This window comes from Micropterus dolomieu, linkage group LG21 (assembly GCF_021292245.1).
Source record: "Micropterus dolomieu isolate WLL.071019.BEF.003 ecotype Adirondacks linkage group LG21, ASM2129224v1, whole genome shotgun sequence".
Classification (NCBI taxonomy): Eukaryota; Metazoa; Chordata; class Actinopteri; order Centrarchiformes; family Centrarchidae; genus Micropterus; species Micropterus dolomieu.
Window position 1 is genome coordinate 26,672,603 of NC_060170.1, and position 22,486 is coordinate 26,695,088.

The 22,486-nt window shown below is 39.8% G+C and overlaps 1 protein-coding gene across 4 annotated transcripts in view; it reads right to left on the reverse strand.

The window, feature by feature from the left end:
• kiaa0825 (KIAA0825 ortholog) overlaps positions 1–22,486 on the reverse strand; it is a 222,358-nt gene that overhangs the window by 165,478 nt on the left and 34,394 nt on the right. For 3 of the 4 annotated variants that reach the window (XR_006822563.1, XM_046035532.1, XM_046035533.1), the window contains exons 12-14: positions 21,159–21,349; positions 19,526–19,732; positions 19,139–19,249 (exon numbers count right to left, since the gene is read on the reverse strand). Coding sequence is in view for 3 of the 4 variants with exons in the window: in XM_046035532.1 (XP_045891488.1) it covers positions 19,139–19,249; positions 19,526–19,732; positions 21,159–21,349 (509 nt within the window). In the remaining variant the exon portion in view is untranslated. The remainder of the gene's footprint in view (positions 1–19,138; positions 19,250–19,525; positions 19,733–21,158; positions 21,350–22,486) is intronic. The other variant, XM_046035535.1, reaches the window with a different exon arrangement.

The window sequence follows — 22,486 nt, forward strand, 5'->3', positions numbered from 1 at the left end:
TTTTGTGTGCATGTAAACCTATTCTGGTAAAACTCCTAAATAACATTATGAACCTGAAAATGAGCATAATATGACAACTTTAAGTAAATACTATATACACTATTGTTATTGTATGTGACCTATACTCTTTCACAGGTTTGTGCATTGGACACAAAAGATATTATCTCCTATTAAATCACTCTACTAAACAGTATTTTTCTTTTCACAGCCCTTATACTGTGTTTCAGCAAGCGGTTATGTGTGGCATAGTAGAACAGCCAACCAACAAAACAAGCAAGGCCAATGATTTTCTTATAAACTCTCACAGACAGTGATTTGGATAGTGACAGATCCTGAGGTCTCATTAGCGGTTGTAGCAGTCACCATGACGACCGATCCAAATGAGGTGCCCTTCTCTCTCCCATACATTTCGCCTGACTACCTGTCTACCTGAATAATGAGCAGTGAGGTGCAGAGCTCACATTTCCTGTCCTGAGCCCATCAAGACAGCTCATTATAGATGGAGGGAGCGCAAGAAACAGTCACATAGAAATACAGTTTAACAATTTTAATATGAGGAATAATGTCTTAATAACAATCAGTGTTGTAACACGACGTTTTGTCACAATGCTCAGAGAGGGCTTCTTCTAAATGTTGATATATACAGCAGTGGATGCATTATCTTGATATGTCGTCCTGTCAGGCCATTCATATGTTGCTGCTGCCTTGTCAGACACTGGAGTGGAGAAGGGAGGGAGAACAGCTGGGTTGTGGGGGAAAAAAAGCAGTTTGTACCTAATGATTCACTAAAATCTCTGTCATGAATTATGAATGATACATATAGTTTTCAGTTTTGTTTGTAAAACATTTTGAGGCAAGTACCTCAAACTAAGTCTAATTACACTTAAACCCGTCCTTTGGAAAACTATGAGATGGCTGAGAATCTTTATAGACATTTTGAGGCAACATCTTTTCAGAAATCTCAGCAATATGGCATTTCATATTCACTTCATTACAACATTTTCTAAACTAGTCAAACCAAGATACCCAAAGCAAAACTCAGTGATGACGAGCATCTAGTTAGCTCGTTGTATTCCCTTGATACTTGTTTGGTGAAGTTTCAGCTTATGAAAGGAACCTTTTTGTTTGTGAGCGAGGGAACAAGGGCAAGGGATCAACTCAAGTTGAAAGGGAACAGCTTTCACAGCCAATTAAAGGATGTGGAGCTATAACAAAATGTTCTTAGTTTGGGTAGACAACAAAGTGAATACAAATAATGTGCTTTAAAGAGACTGACAGTGGAGAATCAGTAATGGCAACAAAACTTTGGAAATTAGAATAAGAATTGGGCCTGACTGCTGTTTTTTTTTCTCAGAAGCAGTCATCACTTTTAAAAAAATTATAATTAAATACGGCTGGAGTTTCTTTATTTCTATAATAATAATAATAATAATAATAAAAGCATTTTAGTTTTTTATGTTTTGTAAATGAACAGACACTTAAAGCACAAACTTCAACTTTACATTGTAATTTTAAACATCATCTTAAATTGGTAGCCAGGATTATTTCCATGCACTTACAGCAACCAGCCTTTCCCATGTCATATCATATAAAGATACTTGGGAAGAGAAATATGATGCCGGTGTGTCTGGCTCGCCGTCTTACCCTGGCAATTTTTGTTTTGTTTGTGTGGTGTGTGCTGTCTGTTCCAAAGACCATTCATTCTCTGTTGGTGTATGATCGTTGTCAAGATGTCACATTACCAAATTTGAGTCATTTGGGGATTTCCTCCTCAGTTTGAGGGAAGACCGTGTCCAGAAGCAAACATTTCATGTTGAACTAAATGCACCACCGATGTGCATGTTTTCAGACTCAGATATGACACCTGCTTTCGAACAGTCTACAAAGATTGTGTGTTGTCCCTCTCTGGCATTTTGAGCTCTTGTTCACTTCCTGTATCCATAAACATCATTTAAAAAAACAGGTTTACATGTACATAGCTCACCTGCAAGCACTGTATGTAGTTGTTGTCCTATGATTGCATGGCACAGTAACAGTGTCCATAGACGTTTTCATTGCTTATGAAATATGAGCCTCTCTTTACTGGCGACAGAAGGACCAATGCACTAGTTTTCGAGAGCAGTCTTGTTCCTCATAAAGCATTTTGAGGTCTTGCACCCTTTTGCACTTGTGCATTTCCGCTGAGCATGCAGGTGCTGTCAGTTTAAGTCTGTGAGGGTTCAGTGCTTAGGGCAGAGGGTGGACATTGAATTTGGGCCAGAGACAAAGTGCAGGCATTGACATGACATACTGGAAGACCAATTTATCATGTGTAGTTTATCTACAGTAGCTTTTATTCAGTGAGAACATTGATGATCACACTTTGCAAAATCATTTGCTTTTACATGAACGGTATCCTTTGTCTTCCCTTACTTCCTTACCAGTTATCTTTTAGTTAAAGTGGAAGTGTTTTGGTGCGGTTTGTCTCCATATGATGCACAGATGTTGGTTGTTATCTAACTGAACCATCACAGTACACAGACCTCCAAGGAATGATTTTCCTCATCCTGAGAAGACGGTGCAAAGCTGCCTGATAGGAGTAAGGAGATACCCCTCGCTCACTTTCCTGGAGCCATTTGGGAGCTTTTGAGATGAAACTACAATAACTTGCTGGCATTGTCATAAGTCTCTCAGTCAAACCATTTCACAATTTGTTGCCAGGAGAGACAGCCAATACTGAAATGGTTTATTATTAATAAAACAAAAATCTGCATTGGATATGGATGAATTAAGTAGACATGAAATGTCACAATTGTTATAACAAGGTACAGCTTGTACAGAAGAGGTGTCTAACCTGATGATGTGGTTTTCCTTCTATTCCTGTTGCTGTTCCTTTTACACCTGCTTCTGATAATATTGTATTAAATTTAAAATGCGGGAAGAGAGACATTAAAAGCACTGAATGAGGAACGGTGATAGCAACTTGATGATAGCCATTTATGTAACTACTACTAAAGCAGTCTTTGAGTAACTCATTTTCCTTTCTGTGTTTATTGTTCCACACCAGCAAATGGCTTTACATTTGACCTTATCCTATATGGGCAAGACCCTGTTGTGTCCCCAGGGCCCCAACCTGTGTTAGGTGTCATATATGACGAGCTGCTAATGGGAAGCTTTGTAGGTGATCTCAGATGAAAACACGCTGCCCTCTGTACTACCCCTGGAGAAACATGGTGAAGCTTGGATGTAGAGGATGCAAATTCCACAAACATTTAATGTCTTTTAACTTAAATGTACACAGAGAGAAAACAGCATGTGAATTCATTACTGTTTACAAACCAACCTCAAAGTCTTGGATGTTAAGCTCGCGCACCATTACAAGAAAATAACATTAAAAAACATAAAAAATCTGGTCATAGAGGAGGTTGACTCTTGGTGCGGCCTGCTTTTATGTTTTAAAGGCCTCCCCAGGTGCTACTTCAAAATCAACACACATAATGACATTACAGCTACAGTATCTGTCCACCAAGTATCAGCTAGATCTTTACACAAATTGAAATGCCTTTCAAGCAATCAGAGAGGATGAAACCACAAAGTTAATGTCCACTTTGATGGTGAGGGTAATGCTCATCTCCTCAGTAGCGAGACTGTGTGTCTAATCTGAAACTAAAAGCTTTGACTTGTATTAAATTTACCAGCAGATGTTGGTGTTTTTTTTATTCCACCTTTTTTAAGATTCAGTTTTATAAAGCTAAAGAATTTCAGTTACTTTATGATGTGATGTTTAATGAGCTCATTACATAATAATATGCAGAAATTAGCAATTCATCTCTGACACTAGAGACTTGTGAAGATGCATTTGTCAGTGCTTAATATGAACCTTTCGTCTGAATTGTGTGTGTGTGTCTGGGTAATTTTTGTGTTTAGTGTAAGCCAGGAGGGGATCATGCATTTGTGCGTGTACCTGTCTGCAGCTAATCTTGCCATACTACTGCACCTATCAGCCTAATATTTTTTTTTGTGCACATAAATGACTGTATGCTCAACAGTGTTGGGGGTAACCTGCTACAAAGTAACATGTTGTAGTACTCAGATTACTTATTTGTTGTAACGAGTAATGTAACGTTAGTTTTGCAATAAAACTAATCAGCTATTTCTGAATCAGAATCAGAAATACTTATTAAATAACTAACTGGCTGCATGTTGAAACGTGATGCACTGTAAGCTATACCAGCCACTGGTAGAGATCTGCATTGATTTTACTCTTATTATTTTTGTAAGACATTACGTTTCAAACTGTTTTTAAAGCTGATGGTTGAATGGCGCTTTGGGTTACCTGTGCTGATATCCATCTCTCTAGGCTCAGAAACTAGGGGGAGTAGACTTCTGATGCACATTTCTTGCAACAGACATTACCGTCTTTATAACTTCTTTGTGTACAACATCTCTGTTATAAACTAATTAGTTTTTTAGATCAACCATCTCATTAGGAGTGGTAACTGAAATTTTGGTGCTTAAAGTGTGATTCTTGATATATATATATTTTTTATATTTACCAGACTGAGGTAATTTTTCTTTCAAAACTGAATCAGATTTTTTAATTAACAGGCATTTGTCTAAGGTTAACACTGGAAAATACTGACATAATTCAAATGTACTGTATGTTGTGGGTGTATCCTATCATCAGTTGTATATCACAAGCTGCTAATTGTCTCCCCTCCTCTGGGTAATCATCACCTCATCATCTTTTACCCACTTGCTGTTATTCCTCAGCTTCTTGATTCCTCTCACCTTGCAGCTTTTTCTTCTTCTCTATTTTTACCTTTGTTATCCTCCATTCATCCCTGATTTGGTTGTTTAGCAACATGAAATACGCAATTTTAGAAATTTGCTTTAAATGGAGCATGGGTTGGGGTTATCTGCTTTTTGGATTGTCAAATCTATAGTGAATCAAACAGACTAACAGTAGGTGTGTAAGTGGCTTAAAAGGAGACTTTGGGCCATTCAGACTTGTAGAGAAATTTACACATGTGAATGAGGCTCGTCAACATATTTCTCCAGAATTAAAATGTAAAAGAATTTTGTGAATTGTTAAATTAAATGCAATTTGCCTATAAACTAGTGCAACCAATATTATATATGTTAATATATGTTATGTTCACCAATAGCCCGATTCCTATCCGTACTAGAAACTACTATAATTTTGTCCATCTGAGACTAAGTAATGACTAACTAGATGATTGTATGCTTTATTTGCATTTCCTGGCACTTTCTGTGTCCATCATACTCTACAGTCTCTGTAAAGTACAGCTAAAAACCAATGAGACTACAGCGAGGCTAATTATCTCGTCTGCGGCACAACCGTTTTTTAAGATGTGAAAACAGTGAGAGAGCCAGAGCTTGACACTACTGTTGGCATGTTGTCTCTTGTTTTATTTCAAGCCCCCTTTCATTGCTTTCTCACCTCCCATTTTGTTCTCCCACATGCTGTGCAATTGTCTGCTCATTCAACTCAGCTGTATTAAGCATAATATCTTACTGTTGTGGTATCTCACACTTTGCATTTTAGTTGCACACTAGTGGTTCATTGTGGGTAAATGTCAACGGAGGACAGGAAAAGAAACTCCTCATCATAAAGCTGCAAGAGGCAGAGGCATGCACGTGTGTAATTGTGTGTAATTGTAATGAGGCAGCCTCTCAACCCATCGGTCAGCATCCCATGGTGGAGTTTCTTGTCTTTGCAGCCTTACTCAATACATCCTCTTGAGAAGATTGCATTCTGGGTATTGGGAAAGACCAGATCTGCAACCATCCATCAGTCCCGGCACTACACATTGGCCAGGAACCCACACACACATACACTCACATTTACAGCCTCACAGAGCGCCTTCAATGAAAAGGCCACTCCAGATTTGTAGCTCGAGCATGACTGAGGGTTTTATGTGCAGCTTTACTACATTTCTCTCCTCTCCTGTTCTCACATCAGTGAACTTTCTATTGTGTGGTTCTATATAACAGCCTTTTTGACAGGCAACCTGATGGCCAGCTCTGAATAGGTCCTCTGTTAATCAGTGAAGCAGTGAGTGCCAAGAGTTTAGACATTTTTGGATTAACCATATAATTTCAAGGTTAACACTGAGGTTATAATATGATGCTACTGTTAGTATCTTAGTTATATTCAGTTTTGTCTTTTAAAGGTTCAGTGTGTAATATTTCTGAGGATCTATTGACAGAAATACAATATAATATCTATAACTATGTTTTCAGTGCTGTATAAAGACCTTACATAATGAACCATTATGTTTTTATTACCTTAGAATGAGCCTTTTTTATCTACATAACCGCGGGCACAACCTTCTATGGACGTCGCTATATTTTGTCGTCATGTTTCTACCATAGCCGACAACGAACAGCGCTACAGAGCGCGTTTCGTCATCACGGCGTTCTTCTTCTGCTTGTATAATTCTGGCAGTTTAGACGCCCATCAGTACATTAAATATATACATAGAAGAAGAAGAGGGAAGAATAATAATTTACAGTCTCTGAGTACTCTTCTGGTTTATTAGAAGTAAGAAGAGAAGTGACATTTGGACAAATGAAGGAGCACACACATGTTATTTAGCACGAGAGCTGACAGCCTGTGGATCTTTATACCATGAAGCCAGAGGAGTCCGGACAGATACAGACAGCTGACAGCAGAAATCATGATGTTGTGGATTTTCCAAGATGGAAAGCTATAATGTGGGACAGATGTTTCAAAGCGGTGCTGAAGTTGTCTGTTTTCTGCTGGACAGGTAATTAACTTAGGTTTGTCAGTCTTTAGCGATGCAAATTAAAGCTGTTGATAGCTTTAGCTTGAAGCTGGCCATAATCACAGAGAGAGGTGAGGTGTTTCCCCTGTCATTGGTGTGAAATATGTAGTTGCATTAATTTCATGTCGCCTACTTATTCTCCAGCCTGTGATCAGATGTAAACCGTCATAAAAACCGTAACGTTAGCTTAGAGCATGGAAGCATCAGCCAGCTAAACTTTTACTGCCCTGGTAGAAAAATCATGTAAGGTTAGTTGGATTGGTTTATTCTCCAGCGCTGGCTTTGGCTTGTGATGTATAATAGGTAGGCTGATTGGGTTAATTTCATGTAGTTACTCTCTTTCCAGCGCTCTGTTTTGGTTTTGTTACCTTTGTGAGACAATCAGCTGATCACTAATTGGCAATAAAATGTAGCTTACAGCTGGAAGCTCAAATCAGACAGCTAAACCTCTACTGCGCTGGTAGAAAAAATATGTTGTTAGATTAGTTTTATGTAGTTAATCTCTCTCTCCAGCGCTCTGTTTTGGTTTTATTACGTGGACAGAAATGTACCCATACCTTCCTGAGACAAACAGATGATGAATATTATTGGCAATAAAACAGTAACAGCAGGGAAGCTCAGATCAGCAGCTAAACTTCACATTTTACTGCCCTGGTGGAAAACATGTATTTCTTTTTGCTGCGAATGGTGATATGTAACAAGACCGCGTGCCTATCAAGTGATCAATAATGAATACTTTCCGAATTTGCATTAAAAAACCGGGTTTTTTTTTTTTTAGATATTGCTTCCCCACTATGCACACAAATGTGTAATTTGTACTTTCACATGCTAAATGGCTGTTAAAAATGTTGCACCGTTTACCACAAGCTGAAATTATGGCCATCAGTACTACTTTGTATTTCTGTTGTATTTTAAAAAATTAAAAAAGACATTTTGGTAAGATTTGCATGCTTATCTAATTAAGCAAAGTGAGAGGAGCCTTGATCCTCACCAGCCAATGCCTTTGTAAACTTCATGTATTATGTGGTTTATAATGGACTGTAGGTCGGCACAGTGGTCCGGTGGATAGCGCTGTGGTCTCACAGCGAGAAGGTTGCGGGTTCAAACGGTTGCCCCGGCCTTTGTGTGTGGAGTTTGCATGTTCTCCCTGTGTCTGCGTGGGTTCCCTCCGGGTGCTCCAGCTTCCTCCCACTGTCCAAAGACATGCGGCCTAGGTTGACTGGTGACCCTAAAATTGTCCTTAGGTAGAAGTGTGACTGGTTGTTTGTCTATGTGTGGCCCTGCGATGGATTGGCGACCTGTCCAGGGTGTACCCCGCGTTTCGCCCAATGGCAGCTGGGATTGGCTCCAGCCCCGCGCGACCCTGTACGCAGGATAGGCGGTCGACGATGGATAATGGACTGTGGTGCAGAAACAGTGAGGCTTACATTGTCCTGTGATCTGTCAGTGGTCATACTTGAAGCATGTGATAGTTCCAAAATGTGATGTTCTTCATTTACTTTGGTATGTTAGTCCAGCCAACCCTCCCAAGTTGTAAAATACTGTATTACAGGAGTATGAGACATCATGTAGCACTTAATTTCTTGATTTGGCTGTTGTTTATTAATGAACAAGTAATAATAATATTAAAAAAACATATGGTTGTACTGAATAATTAAGTAAATAACATTTCTTAACATATCTATCTAAAGAAACCTGATTTCCTTTCCTGGCAACTCTCTGCTATCTCGTAGATGACATCTTTGTCCTGTCTCAGGCACCGTAGCTATACTACTCGCTTGGATAGGGGAGAGGGGGTGCAATTCGCAATCCTCACCACTAGATGTCACTAAAACTTACACACTGAACCTTTAAGTGATAGTCAGGGACTTCTTTCCCACGGTGAGACAAATTCTGTATGTCTTTGTTATCCGCTTGAGCTACTTCTATGCTGCTTCAATTGTGCATACAAATATAAATGTTGTTGGCATGGAATGGTAAACCGACATGGTATGGTAAACAAAACAGACTCAATAACAAAATGTTATTTTTTTAAATGTATGAGTAAAAAAACATCAACTATTTTCCATTGAATACAATATATTTTATTTTTAAGCAGCAACTTATACTACTGTTAAGAATAATAATGCTACAAAACTAATTATTATTATTTCAGTGTTGAGAGAGAGAGAGCGCGCAAGTGTCTCTCTCTCTCTCTCTCTCTCTCACACTCTCACACACACACACACACACCCATCTGTTGTGCAGAGTCTCTCTCTGTACAACAGACAAACAGCAGAAAAGACACCAAAGACACTAAATCGCAAAAAACTCTGCTCTTCCACGCTCTGTAATGTGAGGGGTAAAACTAGCTAATGTTAGCTAGTTAGACATGTTATCTGCCTTTGTAGGAAGAGGATAGTATTTATTTCACCAGAGCTAAACACGCTAACTCTCCAAGCTTGTTGCAAATGTTTCAAGATAGTGTTGAATTTAGCGAAGAGTGACGGGTGGTGCGCCCTTAGATGGGATATCATATCTGTCCCATGGGGAAAATGTTCAGGGGTTCCTCTACTTCGGCCATCCATCACACAGGTGACTGACTCGCACTGACCGGAGGGGGAGGGGTTGTGTTACTCTGTATGCTGTACACAACCTGCGGGATTCCTAAACTCTTTGAGACTTTTTTTAAAAAAAGATATATTTTTTGGGCTTTTTTGCCTTTATTTCATGATAGGATAGCTCAGAGACAGGAGCTATGGAAGAGAATATTGCCATTTTTACAGCAGCAGGTGCGCCTCATGTGGAGGATTGTTAATAACGTAGCCTATCGAAACCAGCTTGACATTTGCGCAACGGTGTGTTTACTGTTCACTATTGACTGACCAAATAAAATCTGTATGTGGGAAACACTTTGATGTGTGAAACTGTGGGGGGAAAGAGAACTGAAGGGAAAACCAAGGTGAGCAGATTCAAGTAGTGAGAAAACACTAAATTAAGGTGGAGAGTGAAGTAGAATCAAAATGGTTAACTAAGCAATAACCAACTAGAAATTGCCCCCCACATACTCTTGCTCTATATGCCATTATCGCAAACCAGTGTATAAACAAACAATATCTTGTATTGCTGATCACTCATCGTACATTATTGTACACAAACTGAATCTTAAAGTACTTACTGTGTTTTCTATTGTCTGTGGCAGTCCATTTTCTTTCATAGAATCAACTTAATTTTGGTGAGCTGAAACATCACTGATTTCACATTGAGATTATTCATTATTGATGGCTTTTAATGCTATCAGCAGGCAGTTTGTCATCCATATTAATTATGTTTCAGTACTTAAAATATAATCAGTAAGTCTCAGAGCTTCAATGCATTACTCCAGATCAAATCATATCTCATCAGTTTTTATCTAATGCTCAGTTGGATTTAGTGTGTGTGGCATTGGTACTGGTATCGTTCACATTTTCATACATTTGAGATGTGTATTCTTCGTTTTTGTATTTTTAACTATTTAATAGAGTAATTGTAAAAGAACAAACATACCATGTAGGCAATTACAGCAGTAGCCTACTGTAATATCCAAAACAGTGAGTTAATCTTTTGTGTCATGGAGTACAATACTTATATTTAGAACATCCTCTGTAGAAATGTAATTACCTGCCCATATATTATCTGTTAATAATTCAGAACCGTTTGTCTGCCCTGTACTGACACAGAAAGTTATTGATCATGAATGTGTAATGAGTATCAAAAGATTGATGAAAATGGGGAAGCAGAATAATTGATTGGTCCACACATCATAGTGAAGCCATATGACAAAAGAGCTTTTTTATTTTAGAAATGTTCAGTTAATCATGACCCTGCTCCACCCTTTCATCCTGCAGTCACTAACAAGCACCTTTCATTCGGTAATTAAAAAATCCTGGACCAAGATAGTGTATCAAGTGTTGTAGACTGTTTTTTGATAAGGTTTAACATGACCGTGTCCTCCTATTATGCCCTTTAACTGCAACAGAAGCCTCTCTCCCCAGCATACATATATCTCAAGTGTCTGCACTCACTCCTCAGGCCGACAGGACTCACCCTTTTGTTTTTCCAGAAATTTCTTATACAAGCTAAAGGCCCCATGTCTTACATTAAAGTAAAAATGAGATGATTTATAAGCCAGTATTTTGATTTTGAAAATGATTTGGATAATTGACCCCATAAGCCATATCCATTAGGCGTGTGATGAGACACTTAGCTGATGAGTTGATACACGATATTGGGTTTACGAGAACAAGATGAGATTTTTACTGTATTTTTAAGAACTCTTGAATGCTGAATTATGTGAAAATGTTTAAATATGGCCGTCTCTTTCTTGTTCTTGAAAAAGGGTGCTTAATGTGCCGCTGTCATTGCATCTGCGGTCACAATGCTGGCGCATATTTCTTGAGCTGCTCCTTCACTCTGTTGTTCGTTCCGCTCGGTAGAACCCTATCAGCTGTTTGTTTTGTTTTGTGGTGCTGCAGTGTTTTGAACAGGGAAGTTGCAGATCACCCTCTGGTGGGCAAACTATGTAACAACCATGACATGAGTGAAAGCTCTGTCTCTCCCTTTCTTTTTTTACTCATCATTAATCGACTGTTATAAACGCTGATACCGATTTTTAAATGCAATTAGCTCATATCGGCCGATAAATTGGTTGGGCTCTAGTGGTAACGACCAAATACATCAGTTCTTTGCACTCACATGCTCGTATGTGCGTGAGGAGGATAGTGAGTTAGTGTTGAAAAATGAGAGAGGAAGTAGTGGTGCTTTTGTCAATGGAGTAACCACTTGTGTGCGTGAGTGTGCATCTGTGTTCAATAAATGCCTCAGACATGAATTACACATGCACAGGCACTCTATTATTCCTCAGGGGTTTGTCTGGAGAATTTGGAGTTATACTTGCATGCCCTTTGGCTGTTGCTTACTCCCAGAGCAGCACAAGCATTTCAATGAAAGCATTACAGTTTGATTAATTTTACTGCATTTTCGGCCGACCCCTGTAATGACTTCATGCTTCAATTGCCGGAACTGATCATTTTGAAGTATTCATTCCTAATAAACTGAATCCTAAATGGACTTGTAGCTGACTTGACTGCATATTATTTAAAAACCCTCCAAAAGATCACTTAGCAAAAGTCTTTCAAAAGTTAATTTTTAAATGAGAACATTTTACAAATAACATTAGATTTCACAAATAAAGAGAAAAGTTTGTTAGAGTAAAAAGATGGAATTGGCAATCCCACATACATTAAATGCAATCTATACTACATACTATTCTACAGTGCTACATATTTATATATTGCTGTTGTTATATCTATCCTTAATGTGGAGTGTATTGAAACTCAAACAACTCATTTATAGTGGTTGGAGTCACAACATTCTCTTAAGAAATGTTTGTCAGGTCATTTAACAATGTCAAATGGTGTCTACTTTCATTACTTTAGCAAATAATGTATTTCCATTCATGTTACCAGGTCTATCAAATACATTTTCTTTGCACAACAAAACAACAAACTGAAGAGCAAATTAATGTTTTTGAAGATCAGACTGAATTTGGTAAATGAGTAGCACAAGTGGATTTAGTCTACTGTGTATCAATAAAAGTAAAAGCTAATGCAGATCAAAGACAAAAGAGCACTAGAAAAGTGCGTGTGGTGTGAATGGATACACACTGCCTCCCATGGCTGGTATGATATGGATGGGGCAGAAGTGTCTACACTTAATCAACACATGCTTCATTAAAATATGATAATGTATATAGCTACATTTGCAATGTGGGAATACACTTGTAGGCCTGTTTGTGTTCAAACCTTTTGACCCAAACATCCTGGACTGGTGAAACATAGTTGATCACTCTGGTTAATTCATGAGCATAACAGAGAATCTCAGGATTTACTTAAGGTGTAATCTGTTGAATGTATTAGCATGCTAGTAGTTAGTATTACTTTGTAATGTAGAACCTTCTACTGCTAGCTATCCCAAATCATTTGCTTGCACTAATATGTCTTGCATTGTCAAGGTTCAAAGGTGTCTTGGGTTTATAACATGTAGATGCTTCTGTTACTTTTTACCTTTTGTTCATCAAGTTATTGTGCACAATCACACAAGGCGTCACAAGGGAAGCAGCTGGAGGATCCGCACTCTGTGTTCCTTAATCAATCACAATTTAAAATGTATCTTTGCTTAAAGTCTAACAAATATTGTGTTTGTGTTAACCCTTGTATTCAATGACCCTTCAAAAAGTGATAGAAGGTATTGGTAGAGGGGGCTGTTTACATTTAGATCACAGATTGTGCTTTTAAGCATACTGTTGTTGCCTTCTCAGGTGTCTGGCATGGTACTTTGGCTTACTGGCAGACAGAGATAATGAACAGTATTTTTTTATGGCCACTGCCTATTAACTGTTCAGTAGAGATGAGTGTGTGGTGGATTATGTTTTCAACTGTCTGTCAGGAAGATGGAGAGCAGCTATCAAAAACAAATCTATCAGGGACTTTTAGATCTCCCTATGTGCCACACCCAAGGCAAATTTACCTGCTGAGTGCACCGCTGGGTCCTCTCTCAAACACATTTTTTTTTCTACTCCCAGCTACTATTACAGTGTTGAGTGGTTGGTTTTAATAGCATCATAGAAGATGAATAGATTTACACTTTGATGGGAACCTCTCAGTATCTCTTTATGTCCTTTGCTATTTCTTACCCACCTACTCACCCAGCAGTCTGTGTGCCCAGAGGGTTGCTCCAGAAAGGAGGATTAGGAAGTAAATCATGTCTTATATGTCAAAATTCAGGGAAATCCTGAATGTTCGGTTCCCTCCCCCCCTATTCCTCAAAAGTGAGCTTGTGTGTGTTTTTGATGTCTGACCAATAAAAACATCTTTAGTTGTAAGCCTGTTTGAAGATAAGATATATTTTATTGCAGCTCACACAATTGTTTCCTGACCAGCAGGCCGGTTAGGGGTGTTTTTGACTTGGCTTTTAATTTCAGAAATCACCATGTACAAAGCTGAAAGAACAGATGTGAATTTCAGGATATAGTTTGTTGAATTTCTGAAAGCTGAGTGTTGAATTCCAGCAAGGTGTATTCAGAAACTCTTTTCTAACTTTGCAAAACTGCACTGCAGGTGTTTACTTTAACAGAAGACAGAAAAATGCTTTTTGTCAATGGCTGCACTTCAGTACCTGCGGCACTTATTTACAGGGAGTGACACATGTGCGCCTTATACCTGGAGTCCCCTTACTCAGCACTTCCATTTCACAGCCTTCTGCCTTTAAGGTGGACAAGCATCCAGAGTGCACCAATCCATCGAACCTACCGTCCTGAACCCCAACAGGTTTCAGGCATTCTCTCCAACCATGATTCATTCTTCTAAAGCATATTGATCTTAAAGTATAATACCCATTGCTTATTGACCTGTCCACCCACCAGCCCTTATGTGGGACATACAATCACTTTCTTTCTTTATGGACTTGCCCCCAACTGTGGGAAATATTTTAAAACATGTGATGTAAGTGTCATATATGCCTACGGTGGGTGATTTTCAAGAAAGCACCTCTGCAATCACTCCTCTGTGCTGTACCCACGCTCACTCATATTCAGCCACCACCCACGTACAGCAGCACCAACCTTTTCCATTTCATACTTCTCAGCCTGTCTGTGTTTATGGCACCATAAAACTGGCACTGTGGAATGCACAGACTCTGAGCCACTGATGTGTGTCTGGGGAATATCGACCCGGTGGGACACAGAAGAAGAGAGAGATGGACAGAGAAAGAGATTCCCCCTTTTCCCTCCTTCCTTTTCTACTTATCCTGTCATCCGTGTCCCCTTGCGGCAGCTCTCCTGCAGTGATATGTCAAGGGCAATAGTGTGTAAAAGGGTGCATCAGTGTGAGAGTGTGTTACTTGCATCTCCGCTGGTGTGCACGAGGGTGTCTGAGGTTGTACAAATGTGAAGAGGTGGATATCTTTTCCCCGCAGACCGGTGCATATTTTGCCACTCTCACATCAAAGCTTGCTGGCAGTTCACATCAGTGGTTTTTACTCAAAACAAAGCAGATTTTATGCTTTTGTATTTAATATTGTTAATGACACATATCTACTGAAACCCTGAGAGGCAAGTGGGGGGGGTGGCATTTCTTGTGATCCAATTTCTAAATCTGACCTAAGTTGTTTATGACTTAAGAACATGTGGAAAAAGGTTTTGCCAGAATAATCTTTCTAAGTTCCTTGCATTTTTTCTTCATCTGTGAAAAAGGTGGTGGTGGGGGAAGCTTTGTCAGGATCATTTTTGTAGGTTTTTATTGTTGTGATGCTCATTTTGACCACGGTGGTATTTTGTCATTGACAAAATACCCCATGTCTGTATTGCCATTAGTCTAAAGTCATTATGTGAGATACAGATATTTGTACTTGCTCGCTTGCTAGTGTTGGAACACAACTCCATCTTGAACTGATGAGACGTGTGCAAACACTGAGAGAGCTCAGTCTTTTATCAACTTGTATCCTCGTTGTCAGCCTTGTCTATGACACAGCCTCATTGTGGCTGTGCTTCAGAAAACAGGGCAGATTATCATAATAGGTGAACAATATAGCTCAGGATTACGATTACTTTTGGTTTTCACAGTGAACATACGGTATATATTCTGTTTAAATGGTAGATTATATATGTTCACTTACATCCCTGGTTTATCCAAGCACAGAGTGAAAATGTTTGGTAGTAGGATTCCTTTCCCTCCTCACTTTGGTCACAGTGGATGATAACATGGCACTGATTTGACACAGCACAAACAAATCAGTCCAGGGTACTGTTTCACTGGAAGTTGTGGCTCATCCTCCTTAGAGTTAGGTGTATAAACACTGGAAGCGGTGATGGTTAGAAGGATAAGAAGAGCACTGAGATTCAAACCTGTGCCACTGCTGTAAGGACTGCCTTGAAGCCTTGTACCTGGGGGTTACGCTTTACCAGCTGAGCTAAACTGCGCCCCAGGCACTGGGATTCTTGGGTGGCAAAGATGGAGGGAAGGATGACAGTCGGTGAAGACGGTTGGAAAACCCTCTTACTGTATATTGTCCTTAAAATCGACTGTCTTACCTACAGATGTCACATACAGTATGTATAGCGCTCTCTTGTGAAACATTGTGGTATCCATTTCACTGTGAAAGGAAAACACAGAACATGTGTGTTTTAGAAAATAATTCTAAATAAAGACAATAAGCTGCCCTGTCTAGTTTGTATGTGCTATAAATTGTATGCAGTGATTTTTTTTGTCTGTGATTAGTCCTGTTCAGGTCCCATCGCCCACTTTGTTATCTGAATCTGGATGAAGAGACTGCAAAGCCAGTAAATCTGATTATCTCCTGCACACATGCAGCTCTGAATGCAGACACTGCATTATGGATACTCACAGTCTCCTCAAATCTTTGTTGTTGCTTGTCATTTTTATCCAGATGCAGTATAATTCTAATTGACAAAAATATATATTGAAATGTATCTGCTGGACTGAATGTCATTGATACTCTATTTCATTTAATTTCTTTTACTCCATATTCTTTTAATTGACCCTGTTATTTACTTTTATGGTGTGTTTCTGTCTGTTTTTTGTCTTTGTTTTTCTTTACCTGCCAAATCCACTGACTTTATAAGTATATGGACCTTGGTGAATAGGATGTTAGAAATAAAGCAGATATTTGATTGACAAGAGGATCAGTGTCCATTTACCAGGATAATGTGTTTTCAGAATTATATATCTTATTTGTCGTTATTGTTATTTCTTGGTCATCATGAATAATGGTAATTGTTTTCCATGTATCTCACGGAGTATACTGTAAAGTCCCCTCCAAAAGTATTGGAACGGTAAGGCAAATTTTTTTGTTTTTGTTGTTAACTAAAGACATTTGGGTTTAAGATCAAAAGAAGAGTATGAGACAAGAGTTCAGAATTTCAGCCTTTATTTCCTGGTATTCACATTTAGATGTGTTAAACAACTCATTGAATGACCAACAACATATCATATGTTTGTTTGAACCATTTTTCAAGTGAGCAAAACTATTGGAACTTGTCAGTCAACAGATGTTTCTTGTTGCTCAGGTGTTGCCCTTTAGGTTGATTGTTCAAACATTAAATAGCTCTGCATGACTAGTCTAAGTTTTCATCCTTGGTTCAAACCTACTGATAAAGAGGATAAACCAACATGAAGACCAGAGAGCTGTCTATGGGAGAAAAGCAAGCCATTGTCAAGCTGAAAAAAGAAGGAAAATCGACCAGAGCCATTGGACCAACATTGGGCATAGCAAGCACAACAATTTGGATTGTCCTGAAAAAGAAAGAAACTACTGGTGTACTGAGCAACAGACAACGAACAGGTTGGCCAAGGAAAACAACAGTAGTTGATGAAATATCATGAGAGCTGTGAAGAAAACCCCAAAAATCAGTAAGTGACATCACCAATGACCTCCACAGTGCAGGGGTGAAGGTATCACTATCCACTGTTCGAAGAAGACTCAGAGAGCAGAAATATAGAGGCCACACCACAAGATGCAAACCGCTCATCAGCAGGAAGAATGGGAAGCCCAGATTGAAATTTGCAAAGAAGTACAGAGATGAGCCGCAAAAGTTATGGAACACAATCTTATGGACTGATGAGACCAAGATTAATCTCTAGCAAAGTGATGGAAAGGAAGCATGTGAAGCATGGTGGAGGTAATGTTATGGCTTGGACGTGCATGGCTGCTTCTGGAACAGGCTCATTAATATTTATTGATGATGTAACTGATGATGGTAGCAGCAGAATGAATTCAGAAGTGTACAGAAACATTTTGTCTGCCAATTTACGGAGAAATGCATTGAAACTAATCGGGAGGAAGTTTATCATGCAGCAGGACAATGACGCAAAGCACACTGCCAACAAAACAAAGGACTTCATCAGGGGGAAAAGTGGAAGGTTTTAGACTGGTCAAGTCAATCAGCTGACTTTAACCCAATAGAGCTGCATTTCACCTCCTTAAGAGGAGACTGAAGGGAGAAACACCCCGAAACAAACAAGAACTGAAAGAAGCTGCGGTAAAAGCCTGGAATAGCATCACAAATGAAGAAAGCAACAGTTTGGTGATGTCGATGGGTCGCAGGCTTGAGGCAGTTATTGCAAGCAAAGGTTACGCCACCAAATATTAAATGTTATTTATTTTAAGATTATTTGTTCCATTACTTTTTCTCACCTAAGAATGCTGTGATCTAATATAAACGGTGATATGTCGTTGGTTAACACATCTAGATGTGGATACCAGGAAATAAAAGCTGAAATTCTGAACTCTTATCTCACACTCATCTTAAACCCAAATGTCTTTAGTGAACAAAAAAAACAAAGGAATTTGCCTTACCGTTCCAATACTTTTAGAGGGGACTGTATGGCCAAAAGCAAAAAGCAAAATACAGAGCATGAATGTGTGCAAATACAGAAACACACATAAGGCCAGAAAACATAACTTCAGATGCCTTTTTTATAGCCTGTAATGCTGGATGATTTATTTATGTGCTTTGTGATTTTATTATTGTTTTATTTAATAACCATAACAATGGGTTTTATTTTAATGGGCTGGGGAGAGATCTGGCCACAGAGGCCGGGTCCTGGATGAGGACCTGTGGATCTGGCCCAGGGCCACTGGCAGGCCCCCTGGCGCCTCTGCATGCAGGCAGGAGGTGGGAGCAAAGAAATAAAGAGGTCATAAAAATAAACTAATTTCAGCTCTCCAATACTTAGGAGCAGGAGAGCGGGGGTTAGTTTGATTTGTGCTCCATCAGCACACAATGACATCACCTCTGGCTGCAGGGGAGATGAGAGGGGAGGAGGGTGGAATCAGGGGTGAGGGGGGAGAGTGATTGACTGCACTGTGGAGGTCACAACAGTAACTGGACACACATGTATACACACATACGCATGCATGTACACATTCACGCATACACAAGCACATATACAGTACACCACAGTGTACTCTGTTGACGCCTCATGTGTAAAGCCCTCAGCAACCATCAACATAAACAAAATCAGTGTCAGCTGCAACAGTAGTTTATATCTTTTCTTTTTTCTGTCTCAGCTTGCATCTGTGTTATATTACCAGAGCACCTCTAGCTTGAAGCCCTGAGCAACGGGTAAGTCTGGTTATATATCCTCACATACAGTATGCAGCTGTAACTTCACACACACACATATGGTTCTCTATACAGTGGGTGGAGGTGTATGTGATGCTTTAGCATACCAGAGTGTGCATATATGTGAGTTTGCATATGTGTACCCACTGTATGATGGGAGATGGATGGTATGATGTATTTTACATACCTCATGGCCTGCTCTGTGAAGAGGTCAGGGTCAATAGCATTTAGCCAGCGGACAACGGGGCTGTCAGGCTGCTGTGGCGCGGTCTCTTTCGCAGGATTAATCATACATATCCTGGAGGAATTGAGATCACATAAGGCAATTTTGATAAATACATCAGTTTACAAAAACAATAACAACATGATTTTTCAGGTAGTGATATCATAAAACCAAATACATCCTCCTGTGTCTATGGTCAATTAGGACACACAATCCGAGAGTTAATGGCTATAGCCATGTAACTACCTCTGTGAACTAGTTTCATATTAACATCACAAACATTTGGTGTACCAAGGTCATATTTTACTTTAACTTAAGGTTGAATAACAAAAACATACTGTGGATACCAACCTACACAGTAAAGACAGGGGTGCTGTGGCAATGACGAGGACTGTCAGGAGTTGCTCACACAGGCTGTGGATTTGGTATGGCCAGTCTGATCTGCCCGCTATTATGGCAATGGCTGAGGAAGGACTGGAGTGCACCAAGGCCTCAGGACGTTCACACACACTCCACATAAGCTGCTCCACATAGAGCAACACAGCCGTAATGTCACACCTTAGACACAGTGTAAGGAAACAAAAAAGGCAAATGTATAGATGAAAACAGAAAAGATGTGAGGGAATATGTGAGAAAACATAAAGAGAGAGAAAGAGAAAGGCACTATCATGTTAAGACCCTGAAAGCAAACATCCCTGTCTTCAAAAGCTGACATGCACCATTACATCATGACATAAACGCCTTTTTGCACAGCCAGTCAGATATCAGAGCCTCCTGGTGATTTTATTGTTGGAAAGTTAAGTCTACTGCAGGCTTTGGATTTCACTATAAAAGTCAATGCTTTCACATTTAAATACTCCTAAATCTGTTTCCTCAATTGGTTGGGGAGAGCTGCTCATCATCTCTCATCTCCTTATCGTTGTTCTTCCCATGGCCTAAATCTTTATTAGACACACACAGGGGATGGACTGATACAGGAGAGGTAAGGTAGCATAAGAGTACCCAGAGTCCTATACACATAGGTAACTTGGGGAAGCTCTGAAAAGCCATCTGTTTAGGCTAGCCTTACACTTTACAATTGTCTCTCCAGAATCAAGCACACTAGCAACATAAACCAGGATTCGTGTTGACATCCTGCGGTGCTACACATGTGTAATGCACTTTATCTTTGTCACCTCTTACTGTCTGTCACAATTTAACCAGTTCATTGTCATCATACAGCTATTAAGAGGTGTATAATCAAGTCTATATTCATCATACAGTGTATACTAAAGTATACATTCATGTTGGCCATAACAATGCGTGAGAAAGGTAAGGGGAGAATTGTGGCGTTTGTAACATAGAAGCGTAATTACTCATAGAGGTACACACATAAAATAAATATCATTCCTGGTTGGGGGGGTCAAAGGTCATTCTTGACCTCGAGAAAACTACAAGGTCCATTTGGTAGCTGTTCTTGAGCTTATGATCCGATTACATGATCAGCAGTTGAAGCTTGGGTATGTGTAGATGTTAGCACTTTAAGCCCCTCTTGTCCCTGTTGGCTTAAAAGCTGAGGTTAAGATTGTTTTCTCAACTGCTGTTTCCAAGGTCAAGAGCAAACACTGAACCTCAGCTGTTAAGCCAAAATGAACAAGAAGTCCTAAAGCTGTGGTGAGATTGTTTTCTAAACTATCATATCATTGTTTGTTTACTCTGCAGTAAGGATAAAATCTTGTATCACCCTATATCTAATTTAATTTTATCAAATTGATACTTGTATGTACATTTTCAGAAATTCAATTAAAAACTGTTCCAGACAGGAATTCCTGTTTTGGCTGGCCAGTCAATTACATACCTAGAAAGGCCTGTATATATAAGGTCTGTATATCCAATTGTTGTCATTAAGCAGTTGTTAGAGATATAAAATAGTTTCCCCAGTAAAAATATTACAAAAAAATCAGATGGCTTTCAAAATATGCCAGTATGGTATATGGTAGAGTACCTGATTTGCAGGTGTCTCTTGTATGAAGGACGAGCCCTAGCATATCTTTGCACCAACAGCTGTAAAGTCTCTGACAGCACCTGGCCAAGCAACTCCTTGGCCAACTCTGCCGGAAGGACCGCCCACAGGTCGCTACGGAGCCCACACAAGAAGTAGAACCACATCTGCACAGAGAAGGAACAGCGCTCACCCTGTGGAAGAAAGTGGTGGATGGGAAGGGGGGGGGGGGGGGGGGGGGGGGGGGGGGGGGGGGGGGGGGGGGGGGTTTACAGATGAAGATATATAGTGATATGGATATAGACAGTAAAGTACAAACAGAAACAACCAAGAGGAGTAGGAGATGAAAAAAATTATATAGAGGAAGAGAGAGAAAACATGAAGGAGAAGAAAGAAAGAGACAATGCCACATCTGTCAACACCAGGATGTCTCAGTGGTCACGCCACCTGCACTCTGCACCTGGGTTTCTTCCCCCACTGGGATTTTAGGCTGCTTTAAAGTGCTGAACTGGAGAACACATCACAACAAGCACACACACGCGCTCACACGTACAAACAGAAAAAGAGAGAAGGGGAAAATCGAATGTCTCTGAATAAAGTGAGCAAAGGTAAGTGAGACGAGAGAAAGACAGACCGACGGGGGTGGACAGATGGAGAAAAATAGATTTTTATCCTGGCATCCTGGCATAGCTTTTTCGGACAGGATGTGGAGGAATTCATTCATTAAACCTCCCTCTTCTACCTCTACTTGCCCAAACTCCTCATGTTTAACCTCCAACAATAAACTCCAGCGGATGGTGTGCGTGTGTGGCGGAGATACTGATGCATCCAACTTCCCAACTTCCTCCCATCTTCAACCCATCATGCCCGTCAGTCCCTTCTCCTTTTCTTCCCACTTCACCTCATCTATCTCATTTTTCACTTCTCTCCTTCCTCTCCTCCCTGGAGCCAGTCATTTAGGGATCGGTGGTTGATGGGGAGCGTGACCGAACTCTATGTCCGGGATTACGCCGCTATCCTCCGCCTGTGGACTTAGCAGAGCAAATGCAGACACAAATGTTGGATCCAAACCAAGAGCGGCCACAACTACATGTATGGTTGGACTGTTTTATCCACTCATTCAAGTCAAACTTTATTTAACCAACCAGGTCAACTATGAACAAATTACTATTAAGAATGTCAGCCTGGCAACAGTGAGGGCTGAATCTTGGACAGGGAACTGAGGATAGAATAAACTTGGAAACTCAAAACGGCTTTTTTTTCCCTCAAATGAAATTTAACATTTGGCTTGGAAAGACAGGCAAAATCCTGACAAGGACAGTAGCCAAGGC